The following is a 22,001-nucleotide window of genomic DNA, read 5'->3' on the forward strand; positions in this document are numbered from 1 at the left end:
CAAAGTAGTGATCTGAGTCAATGGAACAGCATAATAGTCAAGCTGTGGCTGTGCATCTGTGCACTCCATGTCCGATTCATCCTGTAATGGGCTTTTAACAATTTCCCTCTCTAACCCAGGCACGGTATGTGTAAAGAGCTCCATGGAGTAAAGTGTAGTGTTGCCTGCCGCATCCTTCACTTTTGTTTTGGGTGAAGAACACAAGGAAGCAACTTTTTCCAGACCTGGAGCAGCCACTGACGACTCGCTGGTTTTAGATTTCGAAGCTTCTGAAGAGGAGGTGAAAGAGCTAGAGGCTGAGTCAGCAAGGAAAGCCAAAACTTGTTCCTGCTGCTCCAGCTTTAAAAGCTGTTTTCCAACTCCCAGGTAAGGGAGCCTTCGAGGCCTTGTGTAGCCAGACGATGACGCTGCCTCAACATCTCAAGCCTTTGGTGCTATCTTGCTTTTCCCAGTACCACCAGATGCTCCACTACCACCACCACCATCAGTACCACCTGGCAACGACCGCCCATGGCCTCTTCCACCAGACTTCCTCATTTTTGCGGAAATGTTGCCAAAATAACAACCGTTATATGCTACTGTTAAATAAGGTAGAAGGTGTATATTAACTTCTGGAGAATTTATATCTCCCGTTTTTTGGCGGGAAGACTGCAGGAAAAAACAGGCCCTGTTTATTACACAACACAATGTACAAAGCAGAACGTGGCTGGCAGATATACGCCAAACAGAAATCTCGTAGATCCACTTAGTGGCAATTTAAATCTCCCTTTTTTTTTGGGGGGGGGGGGGGAGACAGCAGGAAAAAACAGGCCCTGTGTATTACACCACACAATGTGCAAGGCAGAACGTGGCTGGCAGATATACGCCAAACAGAACTCACGTTGATCCACTTAGTGGCAATTTCAAGCTCCCTTTTTTGGGGGCGAGACTGCAACCAAAAATGCCCTGTGTATTACGACCACACAATGTACAAGGCAGAACGTGGCTGGCAGATATACGCCAAACACAATTCACGTAGATCCACCTAGTGGCAATTTAAAGCTCCCTTTTTTTTGGGGGGGGAGACTGCAGGAAAAAACAAGCCTTGTGTATTACACCACACAATGTACAAGGCAGAACGTGGCTGGCAGATATACGCTAAACAGAACTCACGTAGATCCACTTAGTGGCAATTTCAAGCTCCCTTTTTTTTTCGGAGGGGGAGAGACTGCAGGAAAAAACAGGCCCTGTGTATTACACCACACAGTGTACAAGGCAAAACGTGGCTGGCAGATATACGTCAAACAGAATTCACGTAGATCCACTTAGTGGCAACTTAAAGCTACTTTTTTTTGGGGGGGGAGACAGCAGGAATAAACAGGCCCTGTGTATTACACAACACAATGTACAAGGCAGAACATAGCTGGCAGATATACGCCAAACAGAACTCACGTAGATCCACTTAGTGGCTATTTAAAGCTCCCTTTTTTGGAGGGGGGGGAGACTGCAGGAAACAACAGGCCCTGTGTATTACACCACACAATGTACAAGGCAGAACATGGCTCGCAGATATATCAAAAAATACAAGGGCTGTGCTAGAATTTCAATCTCCCTACAATGAGCAAAGGACAAGTATGGCAGCAATAAAAAGGACTGCTGCACACAAAAGAGTGTGGACAAAGAAACAAGGATTTTTGCTTTGAAAAAAGCAGTTGGTTTGCACAGCGGCGTACACACAGCAATGCAGCTATCAGGGAGCCTTAGAATGCAGCCTAAGAAGCTACAGAGCTGATGCACCAAAAGAAAATCCACTGTCCCTGCAAAGAAAAGGTGGTGTTGGAGAGTGGGAATCGCTACAGCACAAGCGGTTTGGGGGTTAATCTTCCCTCCCTAACTATATCCCTGCTTCTGATGAAGCTGCAGCAACCTCTCCCTATGCTCAGATCGGCAGAAGTAAGATGGCGGTCGGCGTGCACGCCCCTTTATAGCCCCTGTGACACTGCAGAAAGCAAGCCAATCACTGTCATGCCCTTCTCTAAGATGGTGGGGACCGAGAACTATGTCATCACGCTGCCCACACTCTGCGTTCTCCTTCATTCGCGACTTTGGCACGCAGATCGCTGACCTCAAGGCCGATCCCACAGTGGGATCGGGTCAGGTTTCACGAAATCCAACTTTGCCAAAATGCGGCGATTTTTTAAAATTGTCCGATCCGTTTCACTCAACCCTAGTCCTCACAACTTGACTTCCTACTGCAGGGAAAAGTGGGAAAAGATTGCCAGTCCTAGATATGCCGTGCTGATAGACTCTGACCCAAACAGATTGAATGCTGCCAGAAATTCAAAGGGCACTTCAACAAAGTATTAGTATAAAGGTGTTGCCTATTTATGTAACCACATTATTTTGTTCTTTATTATTTTTTTTTCCACCTGAAAAGATTTGTGAAGCTGTACAATTCAATTGAAAAATTATGGGGAAGCATTAAAGGGAACCTGTCACCCCCCTCAGGCGTTTGTAACTAAAAGAGCCACCTTGTGCAGTACAAATGCTGCATTCGGATAAGGTGGCTCTTTTAGTTATGCTCCCTGCACACGCTGAAATAAACGTTTATAAAATGTGCCCCCTCATACCCTGAAATCGCCAGGGAGGCGGGACTTTCCTTCCTAATCAGACACAGCACAGCCGTCACTCCGGGCCTGTGCTCGCCGGGCGCCGCCTCCTCTTGCTGCATTATCGTCCCCGGCGCCTGCACTGTAAATACGAAGGGCAGCGCAACTGTGCACGCCCGGAAAAAAAAAACTTAATGCGCAGGCACCGGGGACTATAATGCAGCAAGAGGAGGCGGCGCCCGGCGCGCACAGGCCCGAAGTGACAGCTGTGCTGCGTCTGATTAGGAAGGAAAGTCCCGCCTCCCTGGCGATTTCAGGGTATGAGAGGGCACATTTTATAAACGTTTATTTCAGCGTGTGCAGGCATCATAACTAAAAGAGCCACCTTGTCAGAATGCAGCATTAGTGCTGCACAAGGTGGCTCTTTTAGTTACAAACGCCGGGGGAGGGGGGCAGGTTCACTTTAAAGGTGGGAAAAGTTCTGACATTATTCTTCTAGGTATGATTTTTTTTTTTACATGGCAAAGTTCTAGCATATTAACAGCGGTGTGTATACTTTTTTTATCCACTGTATAACAACATTCAGCATAAAACAAACAGACTCTGCTATGTTTACATGCTACATTCTGCCAGGCTCCCCCTCCTCATAGTGGTATCTCCCAACTCACAAACCAACTCACAAACAGGAAGTCTCACACAGCTGTCAAATAGTGAGACAGCAATCTTCTCTTAAAGGGCCAGAGTTTTTATCACCAAATTGGTAAGGAAATGCTTTAATTTTTCAAATTGTATATATTTGAGAAAAAACTTTATATTTGGTCTTCTTTAACTTTATCGGGTTTCCCCATGAGTTAATATGTCCCCTTTTAGCAGATCTTCACTTTACGTTTGCTGTGTACAGTACAATGACCACTAAGAAACGCTGACGGACAGAAATCCCTGGACTTAGAACAGCCGAAGGTCGATAAGGCGCAATTCCTGGTAATTTATCATGCAGACACAGGGAATTAAACTTTATTGCTAGTATGAGGGGATAGGGTTCATTTTATCTTTGGGCACCAGGCCATTGGATATTTTTTTTCTTCCTTTTAGTGTATATAAATGGCCATTGTCAGGCTGGTGTCAGCTGAGCGAGAAGGGATTGCATGGACTGGGAGGGGGGGAGAAAGGGGCTTAAAGAGGGGACATATGATTAATAAAACAACTATTGGAGAGAAGGGAACCAGGCACATGGTCGGCCACAGGTGGGAGGAAAGACCCAAGAGGTGAGGGGTGGAGGAACCCCGCTGACACTGACCCAGAGACATCGCACCAAGGGGGGAGTGTGACCAGCACATGATCCATGGAGGGGGGCACCGCGGACGCAAGAAAGAGGCCGACACTGGAAGAAGGCGAGAAAGGTAAGAGAATGCAAGTAATGGGACAGGTGATTCTCCGCAACCCTGGAGACAGCAATGCATGGAGGAAAGAGACAGACGTGACAGCAATGAGAAGGCATCAGCTGCTGCTGTAAAGCCCCCTTGTCTCCCCTCACACTGCCCCTCCAGCATTGCCACAGACTCAGGAATGTGCTCGCATGTCCTTTCATTCTTTTTTACAGAGATCCTAGCAACCAGCCATTCTCTGCCCATTGTAGTACTACTAGTTGCAGAATGTTTTACAGTGATTAGTAAAGCACTGATTGAATTCTGATGTTTTTTTTCCAAAGTTGCAGTATTCTGGATTCTGTTGCTTCCAGGTACCTGTTCCTTCCCTCAAATATACTCCAGAGGAGCGTTGCATGGCTTGTAAGCCTCCTCACACCAAATTGGAAAAACGTTACCCATTAGCCTTCCCTCAAATAGCCATGTACCAGTCATTAGTAGTACCAGGCGGGACAACGCAAGCAATCAGTCAGTAAAAATGTACATCAGACTGATGGCATCGCATGTTGTCCATTTATTTTTTTTTAATTTTTTTTTTGCTGACCCATTCGTTTGTATACACATATTATTTCCTCGATTCTGGCCAGAATAGCACAGGCCTCCGTCTTGTTTTGTTGTGCAGGCCAATGGTCCAGGGAAAAAAATACCCAGAGGCAAGAAATGTTTTCGAACTGTGAGAAGTCAGAGAAAATGGGATTCCCCAAGCAACGCATGGAGTAGTGTGATCTCACTTCTGAACCGTCGTGTGTTATGACATCACGTGCATTTGTTTTTTGTCCATTTTTTTTTTATAGAAGAAGTCATGGATTCCATCGATAGTGAATCCAGACCCACGTGGACATTTGAATCCATCTTCAACACACTCACTGTCGCCTCCTCGACACCCCCAGCGGAACCTGTCCCCCTAAATTTGGTCAAATGCCCGAAAACTCCTGAACCAAAATTAATTATTGTGGAACAGCCGAAACAGCGAGGAATGCGGTTCCGGTACCAGTGCGAGGGGAGGTCGGCGGGCAGTATCCTCGGAGAAAGCAGCACCGAAAACACCAAGACAGTCCCTGCTATTGCTGTAAGGACAATGTTGCTGTATTTTTTGACATATTTTCCATTGCTGACTAAAAATGCTCTAGTGAAAAATTATTATTACTAATAATTATATAATTTTTTTATTGCATTTTACTAACATATTAAGCCATGTTCACACGCTGCGCTTTTGCAGTTTTTGCAGCGTACTTTTGTTTATACAAATTTGAAAGCTATGAACTTTGGGAAATCTCACGCAGGCGCTTGTTTTGTTTTTTTTCCTGTCTGGATTGAAAATTGCTGTGGTTTTGAAATCTGCAGCCTGTCCAAGTCTTTCAGTGTTTGCAATGAGAAAGTGCAAATAAAAAAATGCCGCAGAAACCGCATCCGTGTGTTTGTGCAGCATTTTTGGTGAATAAAACTAGCTTTATTAAACATGCAACGTAGACAAAGGTTACTTTTTAACTACACTAGCAACTATAATATCAACTGTCATTCAGCAACTTCCTGCCCCCAGTTATTGAAGGAAGAGCAGCTCTGCAGCACAAACTTGTTTTTAACAAGTGAAAATATATGGAGAAGCAGACTAGGGTAATTATTTCTGAATCCCAGTAAGTTTCTAATTCTAAGGGGTTGTCCCATTATTTTCAGCAGGACTGCTCCTCTCCTCAGCTACCTGGGGGGAGTCAGTTCGATTCTACATAATTGACGTTTTTTCCCCCTAACTCCGCTATATGTGGCAGCTTAGCATCGGAGGAACGGAGAAGAACTGAAGCTTTCCGGATTAGGAGCTAACGATGAACATTAGCAGCATCGTATCAGTGCAGAGCTTACAAGCTCCATAGAAAAGACCTTGTAAGTGCTGCACATGAGAGCCGTAAACAATAAATTAAAATAAAAAAAATCTCAGGTTTTAAGAATGGAGAGGATTTTTAATAGCACGTGAATCGAAAATGTACTCGTTTTATAAGCAATTTGACCCAGAAATAACAACCCTTTAAATTAGAGGTACAGTGTGACACGACATCATGGCTGCCTTAGCACATGTGCATGAGCCAGCGATGATGTCATTATGTGACATCATGAAAAATCAACCTCAATAGTCATGTCTGGATAAGGGTGAGAGGCTAGAGAAACGGCAGGAGTGTCACAGTGTGGAGACTTCTGAGAACAAATTTAGCCCGGTTTTCCCCATGTAAATGCATGTACGCTGACATGGCTCCAGGGCACCGTGCCCGACATCCCTCCTCTGTGTAATTACCCCAGCGGTGGTTGGCGATCGTTTACAGCTGGCACAGTCCTTCGTCTCCTGGCGTGCCGGTTTATGGTCCCGCACGTTGTATTGTTGAGGTGGTTGCCATGTGCAGGTTTGGTTTCTATTTCTTGGGTACACGGTTACGCTGTTTCTCGTGCTGTAATTATATTTACTGCTGACCCTCCTGTGGAAAGCACCTGAGATTTCTTCACCTTCCCGTCACCTTTCTGGTATTGTCACCTCTTAGCTTTTAAACTGCGAAGGAATTCATGGCGTTGAAGTCAAGGTGTGCCTTGTTTGGAAAGATCCCCCTTATCAGATCCACCCGCACGGACTGGTGGGCAAGGACTGCCGTGACGGTATATGTGAGTTTATGCTGCATCCTGACGAAGGACAAACCCATCATAGGTGAGCGAAGATGAGGAGGGGGCCACATAATAATCATATGACCGTCTGAGCAACGTACCCATACTTTATACTGTATATGTAAGGAGAAACAAGAGCTTTTAGGTACAATGAATAAAAGACCATATTTTATTGAAAGTTCGCAAAAGAGACATTGTATACACAAATCATCAGAAAAGATGCATATAAAGTGAGACATATGCAGAAAGAGAACAGGGGTACCAGGGAACCACTAATTGCACCTGCCCAATTGTGCCTAAAAATCAATCCTTCTCTAAAGTGCTTGTGCAATAAGGTATAGCACCGGCTGGCTTGCCTCCCCCAAAGACTATATTAACATAGAATAACTTGGGTCAAAAATAGAACACCATGCGGGACAGACAAGCACTTACCAAGGGCAGAGATTAGAGGACCCTGGGCCGGGTGTTAGAAAGCCCCGATGCGCGTTTCGTGTCTTCAATAGACTGCTTTTTCAAGGGGAGTGAGAAAGCTTTAGCAGCAAGGACCTTTTATGGTCACAAGGTGGGTCACATGGGATTTGAGGACCAATCCGAGTGGTTATACATGGCGTATGCGCACTGTATATCTCAGGTCCTGGAGGTACACCAGAGCGTCACACATTACTGCGCACGCGTGGGGAGAGGAGAAAGTCCCCGGGCGCGCAAGCAAGGCACAGAGACGCGCCGCCGTCCACCAGAGATCCAGAGCAGCGGCACGCATGCGCACAACCACTACATCACCAACACAAGGTCTGAATGGTCATTTAACATCCACTAACGACACATACAGATGGTATCTACAATAGTATAATATATAGTGACCACAATGGCGATACAAAACATATAACACCATGGGCATGGAGACGAGTATAGATTACATATATTAAGTAGTAATTCCAATGTCCACCAATTCCATAGGTCTTCATCTGGTGAGGTTATAGCATGGTTGATAGATTGAGTGGATGGTACAGAAAATAGATCCAAAGTCCGACGTGGATGAAAAAAAGGGGGACCACAAATTTTATCCCACTGCAAAGATTATAAAAGGTGATAAAACTGATCCATGCGTCCTCGGCTCATAATCCCTCCACGATCAGGGCCGTCCCAGTCGGACAGTTCCTCCGGATGAGGCGGATCTGTTCATCTGATGCCAAATTTGAAACATAGGCCTCTGATTTAAAATCCAGGTTTGCTGCGCGCGGGTATTCCAGCGAGGGCTGTGCTGTTCCATGTATATTCCTCAGTTTCCATGTATGTTGTTATATTTTACTCTGCTGCCACGCAATGGCCTTTTTCTGTATGGCAGCTTGTTTTTCATGTATTTCTTGTGGGCATGTCTTACATCCGGTTCAGGGGTCAAATCTTCTCTTCCTCTGGCAGCCATTTCCAGTTTACTTTCTGTTGTGAGAGGACGTGCTTTGAACTGGGCTTAGGAAGGCATCAGTCTTTCGACCACTCTCTCATGCTGCTCACAGTTGCAGACACACTTGGTGCTACATCTTACTGTACCCTGTCTACCCTGCATTTCTGGAGAAAGTACTGTATTACCAGTTATACGCTGTATGTCCAGATCAACAAAATAAACAAGTCTGGATTACACAATCCCTGGAGTGCATCATCTCTTCGGACGCTGAGCAGCATTGGTCCTGTCTGCCTCATATCGAGGAAATACGAAGGTACGACTCTTTCTCTCACAACTCTTATTAGTCTGCGACACCTTCATTCGCCTCATGTGGGGACAGAACAGTCGAAAGACTGCCTTGAAGCCCGGCCAGAATCACCCTTATATCACTATTCACGTGCCCGCTCTCTGCCTGCTCACATACTGCAGCCCCGCTCTGCTAAGAAATCTCCTGCAGCATCACCTCAGACTGCATTGTACATAAAGACTCTCTGTGTATTATACCACATTGCTGCAGAACGTCGGACCGCAGAACCCCACAATTCTCCAACAACACCTTGGGAATCTTATCAGGGGGTCGCAACTGAGCTGCACCGCAATTTCCAGCCCCCAATTCAAAAGTTCAGTTTCTTAAAGGGACAGCGCACCTTAAATCAAAATGGCCGAAAAGGACATTACGCAGTTCCCCAATGCTGAAACAGCAAATACAACCTGATACTGTCCATTATGAAGATCAGGACGCAGAGCCTGCTTCTGCAGCAGACCCAGATGCACGACCAGTACGTTCCATCAAGCCAACATTAAAGGTCCTCGAGAATTACCATTCCACAAGGGATGAGTTCAATGACAACCTTAATGACCTATGGGAACGAGTCACCTCCCTTATGTCAAGCGTCCAACGCCACAAAAATGATGCAGCGGGTTTACAGGACACTATAAGACAGCTAGACGTGGCCCACGGCAGATACAAGAGACTGTCCGCGAAGTATGCTGCCTTCCTAAAAGAATCTAAAATCGACGAAGCCCTATCAGAGTTAAGCAAGGCAGATTCCACAGACAGAGAAAGGGACGCCGCCGTGAAAGACGCCAAAGATAAAGCAGAGCTTCGTATCACCCATCTGCAAGAAACTAGATCGCACAGGTCAGCCTCGTCTAAACACTCTGCTCGGTCATACAAATCATCCTGCTCAAGAATTTCAGCCCTCAGCGACAGAATCCTAGAGGCCCGTTTAAATGCAGAGCGGTCCAAACTAAGACGTTCATACACCGAAAAGAAAGCAGAAGCAGAGGCTCGAGCAAAGATTCTTCAAACAGAAGCAGAAGCGAAGAGAGCAGAAGCAGAGGCTCGAGCAAAGATTCTTCAAACAGAAGCAGAAGCGAAGAGAGCAGAAGCAGAGGCTCGAGCAAAGATTCTTCAAACAGAAGCAGAGGCTAGAGCAAAGATTCTTCAAACAAATGGAGGAAGAAATTGCATTAGCCGAAGTAAAAATACTCGAGCAAGCATTGAAGCAAAACCTCGACCCAATTTGCCTGCCACCACAGGAAGAAGACGACCCAGCTGTTCGTACCAGAGACTACGTGCAGAAACAGATACCTGCAGCGCACACCTTCTCCAGTGACGTTCAACCCAACATTGCGGAAACGTCCAAGTCAGCCCAACCTAAGGTGCCAGTATCGCCCACAGCCCCTACAGAGACCCAAGACCAACGCCGTGATGTACCCCCTCAAGAGCAATCATCATCGCAAGACGACCACAAGGCACACTCCAGCCCGCCTCCACAGTTCAAGCAGCAGTCATCGGAATCTCTAGAGGTTAAACCACAGCTCAACCCTGCAGCGACATCATTCTACCCGGGAACAATTCACCCTTCCACGCCACACGGCTTATACGCCCAAGGGGCACCACAAGCTAATATGGTAACAAGGAGTGAAGGATCAGACATGTCCAAGTTTGCCAAGTTCATGGTGAGCAGGGAGCTAATCAGCACTAGCCTCTCAAAATTCGACGACTGTGCAGAGAACTACAGAGCCTGGAAAGCAACCTTCAAGGCCGCCATTGCTGATCTCAACCTATCCGCGGAGCAGGAGCTCGACCTCATGGTAAAATAGTTGGGTCCTGAATCCACAAACCGTATCAAGAGTCTTAGGACCGTCTATGTGGGGCAAGCTGAAACAGGTCTCGCTGCGGCCTGGCAGAGACTTGAAAGAACCTACGGCAGCGCTGAAGCCATAGAAAAGTCCCTATTCAAGAGACTGCAGAACGTTCCAAGGATCAACCTTAAGGAAGCCCACAAGCTTCTGGACTTAAGTGATCTGCTTATGGAGCTGGAACTTGCTAAAAGAGACCCTCGTCTGTCAGGACTGTGCTACCTGGACACTGCCCATGGGGTGAACCCAATCGTCTCAAAGCTGCCACATAGTCTGCAAGAGAAGTGGGCAGTGTGCGTCTCCAGGTATAAAAGGTCACATGACGTCACCTTTCCTCCGTTCATTCAGTTCTGCAAGTTCATTGACGAACAAGCCCAAATGAGGAACGACCCTAGCCTCGACTTCCTGGAGTCTAACACTGCAGCTCCAGCAACACCTTCATCAAGGTATGAAAGCGTCGCACATAGACGCAAGGACTCAAGGAACAGTGTAAGCGTCAGAAAGACTAACCTGCCATCGCCTGCAGTACCTGCCGACAAGCAGTACACTATTCCGTCGAGGGATAAGTCTTTCAATCGTGAGTGTCCCATTCACAAAAGACCACACTCACTGAACAAATGTAGAGGCTTCAGGTCCAAAACCATGCAGGAGCGCAAGAAAATCCTCAGCGAACTTGGGGTATGTTTCAAGTGCTGCGCTTCATCAGAACACATGGCCAAGGACTGTAAATCTGCCATTAAGTGTGAAGAGTGTCATAGCGACAGACACCCATCAGCCTTGCACCCAGGCTCAGTCACCGGCGAACCAGCAGTTGCAGTTACCTCTAGTCCCGCTACAAACCATGGCGGGGAGCCACAGAATCACGCCAAGTCCACCACAGCTGTGTCCTGCTCATGCTCAGAGGTATGTGGGGAGAATCAAAGTGCTAAATGCTGTGCCAGGATATGCCTAATCAGAGTCTATCCAGACAGGCAACCAGAGAAGGCTGTAAAAATGTATGCCATCATTGACGATCAGAGCAATCGATCCCTAGCTGGACCTAAGTTCTTTGAAGCCTTTAGAATCAAGGGACCAGCAACGCCCTACACTCTGAATACTTGCTCGGGGTGCATAGAGACTAGCGGCAGAAGAGCACAAGGTTTCATCGCTTCTCCTGTCAATGAAGACGTAGAAATACCCCTACCTACGCTAATCGAATACGATCAAATACCAGACCAAAGGGATGAGATCCCTACCCCGGAAGCTGCTTTCCACCAACCACACTTAAGGCACCTAGCCAGCGTTATCCCACCTTTGGACACAAATGCTGAAATCCTACTTCTGCTCGGCAGAGACAATTTGAGGATACATAAGGTCCGCCAACAGTGTACTGGTCCTGACTACGCCCCCTACACCCAGAGACTTGACTTGGGGTGGGTAGTCATAGGAAATGTATGCTTGGACCAAACAGGAGTCCACTCCTTTAAGACGTACGTACGCCGAGACGGGCGCACTACCTTCTGCAAACCATGTCCTCATCACTATGAGGTGAAGGAAAAGCTTCCAGATTCCGTAGAGCTGCCTGATGTTATCCCTTCTCCCTATGCAGACGACTTGGGAAAATTGGTGTTTCATACCACTAAGGATGACAACAAAGTAGCCCCATCTATGGAAGACAAGGAATTTGTCAGGATAATGGACAATGAGTTCCTTAAGGACGAAACCAATCACTGGGTTTTCCCCTTACCCTTCCGAGCTACCAGGGTAAGGCTCCCGAACAATCGTGAACAAGCCTTGTCCAGATTTAACTCTCTCCAGCGCACGCTAAGCAATAAACCGGAGATGAAAGAACACATTGTCACCTTTATGGGCAAAATATTCCATAACAACCATGCGGAGCCAGCGTCTCCCTTAAAGGAAAACGAGGAGTGCTGGTACCTACCCTCATTTGGAGTATATCACCCGAAGAAACCTAAACAAATTAGAGTTGTCTTTGATTCAAGCGCCAAACATCAAGGCGTATCTCTCAATGATGTCCTCCTCACAGGTCCTAATCTGACAAACAACCTAGTAGGAGTGTTGATGAGGTTCAGGAAAGAGCCCATTGCCATCACCACCGACATTGAACAGATGTTCCACTGTTTCATAGTCCGAGAGGACCACAGGAATTTCCTCAGGTTCCTGTGGTACAAGGACAATGACCCCAGCAAAGAGATGGTGGAGTATCGCATGCGGGTGCACGTATTCGGGAACAGCCCTTCACCCGCTGTGGCAACATATGGCCTGCGGAGAACCGCACAAGAAGGAGAGTCCGAGTATGGAACAGACGCCAGAGACTTTGTAGAGAAAGACTTCTACGTAGATGATGGACTAAAGTCTCTACCTACAGAAGAAGCGGCAATCGACCTACTCAAAAGGACCCAACATATGCTGTACCGAGCTAAGCTTAGACTGCACAAAATTGCTTCAAACAGCCCGGCTGTCATGAGAGCCTTTGAGTCAAGCAACCACGCACCTGGATTCAAGGACATAGACCTGGGACCAGACCGTCCGCCTGTGCAGAGAAGCTTAGGCCTGAGGTGGAACCTGTCAGCCGACACCTTTGGATTCCAAATCAACTGTGCAGACAAACCACTAAACGTGGTGTCCTGTCAGTGGTAAATAGCCTGTATGACCCACTGGGATTCGTAGCACCAATTACCATACAAGGTAAATCCCTTCTGAGACAGCTGTCCGAAACTGTCAAGGACTGGGATACCCCTCTACCTCCTGATAAGGAACCAAAATGGGAAACCTGGAAGCAGTCTTTGTGTGCCTTGGATAAAATCCATATAACGAGATGCTACGCTGGAATCTCACTTGCTGCTAGCACTAGGACGGAACTCCATGTGTTCTCGGATGCATCCACGGAGGCCATTGCAGCTGTTGTCTACCTGAAGGTAACGGGATCTGACAATCAAGATCATGTTGGGTTCGTTTTCGGCAAAGCTAAGTTGGCTCCCAAGCCTGACCACACTATTCCCAGGCTGGAACATTGTGGGGCTGTGCTTGCAGTAGAACTCGCAGACTTTATTCAGCATGAGCTGGACACTCACATAGATGACGTACAATACTACAGTGACAGTAAAGTTGTCTTAGGTTACATCTACAACCAAACAAGGCGCTTCTACGTGTACGTCAGTAACCGCATTGAGAGAATAAGAAGGTCTTCCAAACCTGAACAGTGGCACTATATCCCATCTGAACTTAATCCAGCTGACCATGCCACTAGACCTATGTCTATAAATTCCTTTGCTAACTCTTCTTGGCTTTCAGGTCCAAAGTTTCTGCTGGAACAGAAGGGAAGTGAATGTGTTCAGGAATTCTTCAGCATCCAGGATCCGGACGATGATCCAGAAGTCCGCTCCGAGGTCAGTGCTCTGGCCACGAATGCTAAACCAACCTCCACCCTCGGTTGCCAGTGCTTCAAACGTTTCTCCAATTGGATGAAACTCGTCAAGACTATCGCAAGGTTAGTCCGCATTGCGAGATCTTATCACAAGCCACATGGAGACAAAGACTGTCATGGTTGGCACGTCTGCCAAAAAATACTCACTATCGAGGACATTCCGGTAGGATAAACTATGAACAGAACACTGCACTAGTACTTTACCCATTGGATTACAGTGGGTCAGAGATAGTTTGGCCTAGTGCGGCTTCTCTGATCCGAAGATGGGTTTTCCTTTGGATTATCTCAGAAACTGGCTTAATGTTTATCTTGTTTAAAGTTATTATTGCATTACATGCATGTTTGGTTTCACTTTCTAGGTTGTTGGACTTTTTAAGGACATTGATATAGTGAAATCCCTTACGGAATTTCAGACGGGGAGTGTGCTGTTCCATGTATATTCCTCAGTTTCCATGTATGTTGTTATATTTTACTCTGCTGCCACCCAATGGCCTTTTTCTGTATGGCAGCTTGTTTTTCATGTATTTCTTGTGGGCATGTCTTACATCCGGTTCAGGGGTCAAATCTTCTCTTCCTCTGGCAGCCATTTCCAGTTTACTTTCTGTTGTGAGAGGACGTGCTTTGAACTGGGCTTAGGAAGGCATCAGTCTTTCGACCACTCTCTCATGCTGCTCACACTTGCAGACACACTTGGTGCTACATCTTATTGTACCCTGTCTACCCTGCATTTCTGGAGAAAGTACTGTATTACCAGTTATACGCTGTATGTCCAGATCAACAAAATAAACAAGTCTGGATTACACAATCCCTGGAGTGCATCATCTCTTCGGACGCTGAACAGCATTGGTCCTGTCTGCCTCATATCGAGGAAATACGAAGGTACGACTCTTTCTCTCACAACTCTTATTAGTCTGCGACACCTTCATTCGCCTCATGTGGGGACAGAACAAGGGCAACTCCACGAGGCGATCTCCTCAAAACCACTAGAGCTCGACCACGTACCACTGAGAATAGACCTATTAGATTTATATGTACATTCAACCATGAATGGGAGGTTATGAGGCAGATCCTTTTAAAACACTGGTCAATTTTGAATGCTGAGCTCTCCCTGGGAACAATTCTTGGTGACTATCCTATGACTGCAAGAAGGTCTAAAAATCTAAAGGACCTCTTGGTGAGCAGTCACTATGTACCCACCCTGAAGCATCCATTCCGCTCTAGAGGCCCAATACCTGGTTCCATACCTTGTGGTCGCTGTATTGCCTGCACAAATGTCCTGCAGTGCACCACGTTTTGCTCCTCTGACAGTAAAAAACAATTCGATATCAGACATCGGATATCGTGTAGCAGCACAAATGTGATTTACTACGCTACATGTGGGTGTTCAAAAATTTATATTGGACTTACGTCAAGAGAACTTAAGAGTACGCGTGCGTGAGCATGTGCGGGACATTTGTGCGGCCAAGACAGCGACCGACATCACCCTCCTCAAGACAATCGCGCATCATTTTAGACAATACCACAACAGTGAACCATCTTCCTTTAAAGTAAAAGGGATAGATATGATCCATTTAGGAATAAGAGGGGGTGACTATAAAAAAATCCTGGCCCAGGTAGAAGCTAAATGGATCACATTATTAGACACACTGACCCCTAGGGGTCTTAATGAGTCACTGTCTTTTTCATCTTTTCTATGATCCATTATTAATATTACACCATTAATTCGTCCGCGTTCTTGTCATTTTCCCATATCATCTTGCTTTGGGTGTTAGTTTTTCTGATTTTATTATTTTTTATATTGTCATTAAGTTTTAACTTTTTCACCTTTTATAATCTTTGCAGTGGGATAAAATTTGTGGTCCCCCTTTTTTTTCATCCACGACGGACTTTGGATCTACTTTCTGTACCATCCACTCAATCTATTAACCATGCTATAACCTCACCAGATGATGACCTATGGAATTGGTGGACATTGAAATTACTACTTGATATATGTAATCTATACTCGTCTCCATGCCCATGGTGTTATATGTTTTGTATCGCCATTGTGGTCACTATATATTATACTATTGTAGATACCATCTGTAAGTGTCGTTAGTGGATGTTAAATGACCATTCAGACCTTGCGTTGGTGATGTAGTGGTTGTGCGCATGCGTGCCGCTGCTCTGGATCTCTGGTGGACGGCGGCGCGTCTCTTTGCCTTGCTCGCGTGCCCGGGGACTTTCTCCTCTCCCCACACGTGCGCAGTAATAAGTGACGCTCTGGTGTACCTCCAGGACCTGAGATATGCGGTGCGCATGTACCATGTATAACCACTCGGATTGGTCCTCAAATCCCATTTGACCCACCTTGTGACCATAAAAGGTCCTTGCTGCTAAAGCTTTCTCACTCCCCTTGAAAAAGCAGTCTATTGAAGACACGAAACGCGCGTCGGGGCATTCTAACACCCGGCCCAGGGTCCTCTAATCTCTGCCCTTGGTAAGTGCTTGTCTGTCCCGCATGGTGTTCTATTTTTGACCCAAGTTATTCTACGTTTATATAGTCTTTGGGGGAGGCAAGCCAGCCGGTGCTATACCTTATTGCACGAGCACTTTAGAGATGGATTGATTTTTAGGCACAATTGGGCAGATGCAATTAGTGGTTCCCTAGTACCCCTGTTCCCTTTCTGCATATGTCTCACTTTACATGCGTCTTTTCTGATGATTTGTGTATACAATGTCTCTTTTGTGAACTTTCAATAAAATATGGTCTTTTATTCATTGTATCTAAAAGCTCTTGTTTCTCCTGACATATATACTTTCTAGAGTGGGTAAACTTTTTGTGTATTTGAATGGGCTAACTATAGCCCTAGTTGCTGACAATAACATGTCAATGAGGTTTTTGTGATTACCATATTTTATACTGTGCGGGTAACTGAGAATTGGGGGAGATTATGGTTCATCTCAATTAAAGGGATTCTCCTGCCCTAATAAAACCTTTAAATCTGGGTATTATTTTCTTGAAAATTACATACTGAGTCATACTTACCTGATTTTACCCTTTGAGGACCCAGCACAGGCTGCTCTGGACCAGCAGTCATAATGTTGCTGTTCTTCTGTCACAAGCCTGTGATTGGCTGCAGCACTCATGTGACGACATTCTCTGCTAGCCACATGACTGCTGCAGCCAATCATAGGCTTCATCAGTCTTGTTACAGAAGAACGGTGATGTCATGGCTTCCCTTTTGGTCACAGAACACCGGACTGGCCTCAGCTGGATCACCAGGGTGAGTATACGGTACCTCAATTTGTTATTAAAGTTTTTTTTTATTAAGGCCTTTTTTATTAAGGCCAGACTCCCCCTTTAATTTATTTATTAATTTAAATCTGCAACTGCAGAAAAATACCTACCCGTAAAGAGGTAAAAAATACCTTAAATTCCTTACTACTTTATAGCATTCTAAATCATGAATGGACAATCCCTTTAACTGACAAAAAAATATCCATGCTGCCACCAATAACCCCCAAGGACAAATTTCTTCTCCATTTCCTCTGTAGCAGGAGATACTACAGTGGGGCAAAAAAGTATTTAGTCAGTCAGCAATAGTGCAAGTTCCACCACTTAAAAAGATGAGAGGCGTCTGTAATTTACATCATAGGTAGACCTCAACTATGGGAGACAAACTGAGAAAAAAAAATCCAGAAAATCACATTGTCTGTTTTTTTAACATTTTATTTGCATATTATGGTGGAAAATAAGTATTTGGTCAGAAACAAACAATCAAGATTTCTGGCTCTCACAGACCTGTAACTTCTTCTTTAAGAGTCTCCTCTTTCCTCCACTCATTACCTGTAGTAATGGCACCTGTTTAAACTTGTTATCAGTATAAAAAGATACCTGTGCACACCCTCAAACAGTCTGACTCCAAACTCCACTATGGTGAAGACCAAAGAGCTGTCAAAGGACACCAGAAACAAAATTGTAGCCCTGCACCAGGCTGGGAAGACTGAATCTGCAATAGCCAACCAGCTTGGAGTGAAGAAATCAACAGTGGGAGCAATAATTAGAAAATGGAAGACATACAAGACCACTGATAATCTCCCTCGATCTGGGGCTCCACGCAAAATCCCACCCCGTGGGGTCAGAATGATCACAAGAACGGTGAGCAAAAATCCCAGAACCACGCGGGGGGACCTAGTGAATGAACTGCAGAGAGCTGGGACCAATGTAACAAGGCCTACCATATGTAACACACTACGCCACCATGGACTCAGATCCTGCAGTGCCAGACGTGTCCCACTGCTTAAGCCAGTACATGTCCGGGCCCGTCTGAAGTTTGCTAGAGAGAATTTGGATGATCCAGAGGAGTTTTGGGAGAATGTCCTATGGTCTGATGAAACCAAACTGGAACTGTTTGGTAGAAACACAACTTGTCGTGTTTGGAGGAAAAAGAATACTGAGTTGCATCCATCAAACACCATACCTATTGTAAAGCATGGTGGTGGAAACATCATGCTTTGGGGCTATTTCTCTGCAAAGGGGCCAGGACGACTGATCCGGGTACATGAAAGAATGAATGAGGCCATGTATCGTGAGATTTTGAGTGCAAACCTCATTCTATCAGCAAGGGCATTGAAGATGAAACGTGGCTGGGTCTTTCAACATGACAATGATCCAAATCACACCGCCAGGGCAACGAAGGAGTGGCTTCGTAAGAAGCATTTCAAGGTCCTGGAGTGGCCTAGCCAGTCTCCAGATCTCAACCCTATAGAAAACCTTTGGAGGGAGTTGAAAGTCCGTGTTGCCAAGCGAAAAGCCAAAAACATCACTGCTCTAGAGATCTGCATAGAGGAATGGGCCAACATACCAACAACAGTGTGTGGCAACCTTGTGAAGACTTACAGAAAACGTTTGACCTGTCATTGCCAACAAAGGATATATTACAAAGTATTGAGATGAAATTTTGTTTCTGACCAAATACTTATTTTCCACCATAATATGCAAATAAAATGTTAAAAAAACAGACAATGTGATTTTCTGGATTTTTTTTTCTCAGTTTGTCTCCCATAGTTGAGGTCTACCTATGATGTAAATTACAGACGCCTCTCATCTTTTTAAGTGGTGGAACTTGCACTATTGCTGACTGACTAAATACTTTTTTGCCCCACTGTAAGTAATCGGGGATGTGAGTGCTTGGGATAGTGTTACCTATAAAGCCCTCGATACATTGATATTTATTATTTGCACGATATGGTTGAATCCCAACGACAGTTTGTTTTTTATTTAATCTTCCAGCTTTAGTAATCTGGGTATCCAGTGCGCCCGCAAGAAGGAAATTGAGACATCAGTCAAGAAAAGACTGAATTTGGGCATAGATCCATACAATGGTGAGTACTGACTGCCGAACGACTGAATTTGTAATGTATATATATATAGCATTAGCACACAAAGAATTCCTTTAGCTTATGACTTTAAATAACACTTTCAATAACTCTATAGTAGAGAACGTACATCAAAAAGATTCCTTTATAAGATATTTAAAGCAAAAGGACCAAAGCGTATATTTGGAAAAATATATTTTATTACAAAATTCAATACAATACACAATTAAAATTCAGAGCAGCTTTAAATAGCTTATAAGCTTATAAAGGAATTTTTTTTATATATATATATATATCTATCTACCTACCGTATATCGTTTATATACTCTATAGTGAGTGACCAGTATCATGGCTTCTGCTTGCTGTTTCTCCCCTATAGCGTTTATATACTCTATAGTGAGTGACAAGTATCATGGCTTCTGCTTGCTGTTTCTCCCCCATAGCTGGCATGTGGCGGCACCATGAGGAGGTGGATCTGAATGTTGTCAGGCTATGCTTCCAGGCTTCGTATACTACTCCATCTGGACAGCGAATGTGTATTGGCCCAGTGCTGTCAGAGTTGGTGTATGATAGAAGTAAGTATCCTGATAATTAAAGGGTTATTTCCCATCCTCATAGATGTGTAATAGAGCGCAGGGTTGAGTATGTCACCACGGAACAGACAGACCAACTGTTGAAGGGGATTTATTAACAGGGGTAAAATTCTCCTCACAGGGAGGAAGCAGGGGGTTAGCAAAGATAATGCAAGCAGTATAACAGTACACAACAAGTTAACTGAAGGTATGAAACAGCTAAGCAGAATAGGAATGGAAAACGAGTGTTCTTGTAACTTATCAGTCCAGGGAAATCCTGACTGGAGGGTCCTTATTCCAATGTGGGTACAGTCACCAGCAGCACTTGAGATCCTGAAGTCTCTTCTCTGTCTCCTGGAAACTCCGGGGTTAAGGCTGCTTTCACACATCAGGTTTTTTGTTTCAGGCGAATTCCGGCACTTCCGCCAAAAAACGGAATTGAAAACCGGATCCGGCTTTTCCCCCGTTGAATATTATTGGCGCTGGATGGCCCAGCGTTCCTTACGATGTGAAGCCGGATCCGGCGTCGAGTCGATTCTGGCGTGTGGAAAAAACGTCTACTGTAACGTTTTTTGTCTCCGGCGTAAAAGCTGGAAACGCCGGATCCGGCCTTTCTGGCTTTTCGCAACAATGCATGTCTATGGACGCCGGAAAGCGCCGGATCCGGAAAAAGTCGAATACGGCGGCCGTATCCGGCTTTTTACACTGAGCATGCTCAAAAATCTATGGGCAGCCCCCTGGACTTTATATAAAGCAGGGCCATGAGGCCTTCATCCATTTCCAGCCAAAAAGCAGAAGAGCCAACACCCTGACACACCCTGCCAAGACGGAAGGAGCCAGAAACCTGCCAGAGAGCCTGCCAGAGAGCCTGAATCCTGCCACAGAGCCGAGAGCCTGCCACAGAGCCGAGAGCCTGCCACAGAGCCTGAATCCTGCCAGAGAGCCGAAAACCTGCCAGAAAGCCGAGAGCCTGCCACAGAGCCTGAATCCTGCCACAGAGCCTGAATCCTGCCACAGAGCCGAGAGCCTGCCACAGAGCCTGAATCCTGCCACAGAGCCGAGAGCCTGCCACAGAGCCTGAATCCTGCCACAGAGCCGAGAGCCTGCCACAGAGCCTGAATCCTGCCACAGAGCCTGCCACAGAGCCTGAAGCCTGCAGCCATGTCTTTGGGGAGCCCTCCTCCTCCTCATCGTCAACGCACAGAGGTAAATATGAACATAAGTTCTCTTGCTCCATCGTTGTCGAGTGTGTGTGACAGTGTGTGTGTGTATCTATAATGTATTTTTTTATCTTTCATCGTAGGAAGCTGATGAAGCTGATTCCCCAGTAGAAGAGGTGCTCCCCGAAGAAGAGGGAAGGGGTGGAGAAACACACGGAGAGGGCTCACAATTGGTATGTATCTGTCATCTATTGCGGAACCACACCCTACACTACACACAAAACATAACACGAGATACTTACAACACAACACATAGAAAATGATACTTTCAAACCTCACACAACACATACAAAACTTATATATATCACATGGCACACAACACATAGAATGGCTACCAACAAGCACATAATTTTTTTTATTTTTCTTCTAGAGTTCAGAATCTGGTGCCCAAGCAAGAGGTCCTTCCAGTGGCTCCCAGGGTCGTCGGCGTGAATCTCGTGGCGGCCGTCGTCGTGTAGGTTTTTTTTTTAATTTTTGGGGGGGAGGTTAGCAATGTTTCAAATTTGGTGTTAATTTTTTTTCCCCCTTTTCAAACAGGTTTCACAGCGTGCTCCAGATTCGGACGGTGAGGAGGTCGGCCTTGATATTGACCTCCTCATCGATCTTGTCAGAGACAGGGAGCCGTTGTGGAATATGGGTGACCGCCACCATGCTGATCTCTCAGTGACCCGTCGACTCTGGGAGCAAATCTGCCGCGAACTGATACCGAGGTGGGAGGACCTTGATGTTCAGGCCCAGATTCAAGAGCGTAAGTATCCTCAGTTCAGTTTTGGTGATGCATTCTAAAATGCTGTTTCTAACCAAGTTGTCTTTCTCCTTTTTTAACAAGTGAGCGGATTGTGAAAAGGTGGCGGTCGATCAGGGATCGCTTTACAAAGAGATGCGGGCCCTGAGTGGATCTGGAGGACGCAGGAGCACGTACAAATATGCAAGGGCCCTGTCGTTCCTCAGGTCAACGATGGTCACCCGAAGGTAAATATTACCCACCACATGCACTAATGTTGTACATGTCTAAACCTCTTTTGCTCTTTCAGCCAGGACCATGCAATGACAGTATATTAATTGTTTGTTTTTCTCTTTTTTTCCACAGTACCGTCGGGAGCACTCGGGAGCCTGCAGCACAGTTGAACCCTTCTGGGGCGATCCCTCAGGTGGCCGCCACCGGGGACACTTTGAC

The 22,001-nt window shown here is 45.8% G+C and overlaps 1 protein-coding gene across 1 annotated transcript in view; it reads left to right on the plus strand.

The window, feature by feature from the left end:
* The first annotated feature begins 3,712 nt into the window (after nucleotides 1-3,712).
* LOC138661875 (transcription factor RelB homolog) overlaps nucleotides 3,713-22,001 on the plus strand; it is a 45,681-nt gene continuing 27,392 nt past the window's right edge. Inside the window, exons 1-5 of the mRNA XM_069746822.1 lie at nucleotides 3,713-3,988; nucleotides 4,807-5,081; nucleotides 6,538-6,698; nucleotides 18,947-19,038; nucleotides 19,476-19,607. Of these exons, the coding sequence (XP_069602923.1) occupies nucleotides 3,931-3,988; nucleotides 4,807-5,081; nucleotides 6,538-6,698; nucleotides 18,947-19,038; nucleotides 19,476-19,607 (718 nt within the window). The 5' untranslated portion in view covers nucleotides 3,713-3,930. The remainder of the gene's footprint in view (nucleotides 3,989-4,806; nucleotides 5,082-6,537; nucleotides 6,699-18,946; nucleotides 19,039-19,475; nucleotides 19,608-22,001) is intronic.

Source organism: Ranitomeya imitator, chromosome 2, assembly GCF_032444005.1.
Source record: "Ranitomeya imitator isolate aRanImi1 chromosome 2, aRanImi1.pri, whole genome shotgun sequence".
Classification (NCBI taxonomy): Eukaryota; Metazoa; Chordata; class Amphibia; order Anura; family Dendrobatidae; genus Ranitomeya; species Ranitomeya imitator.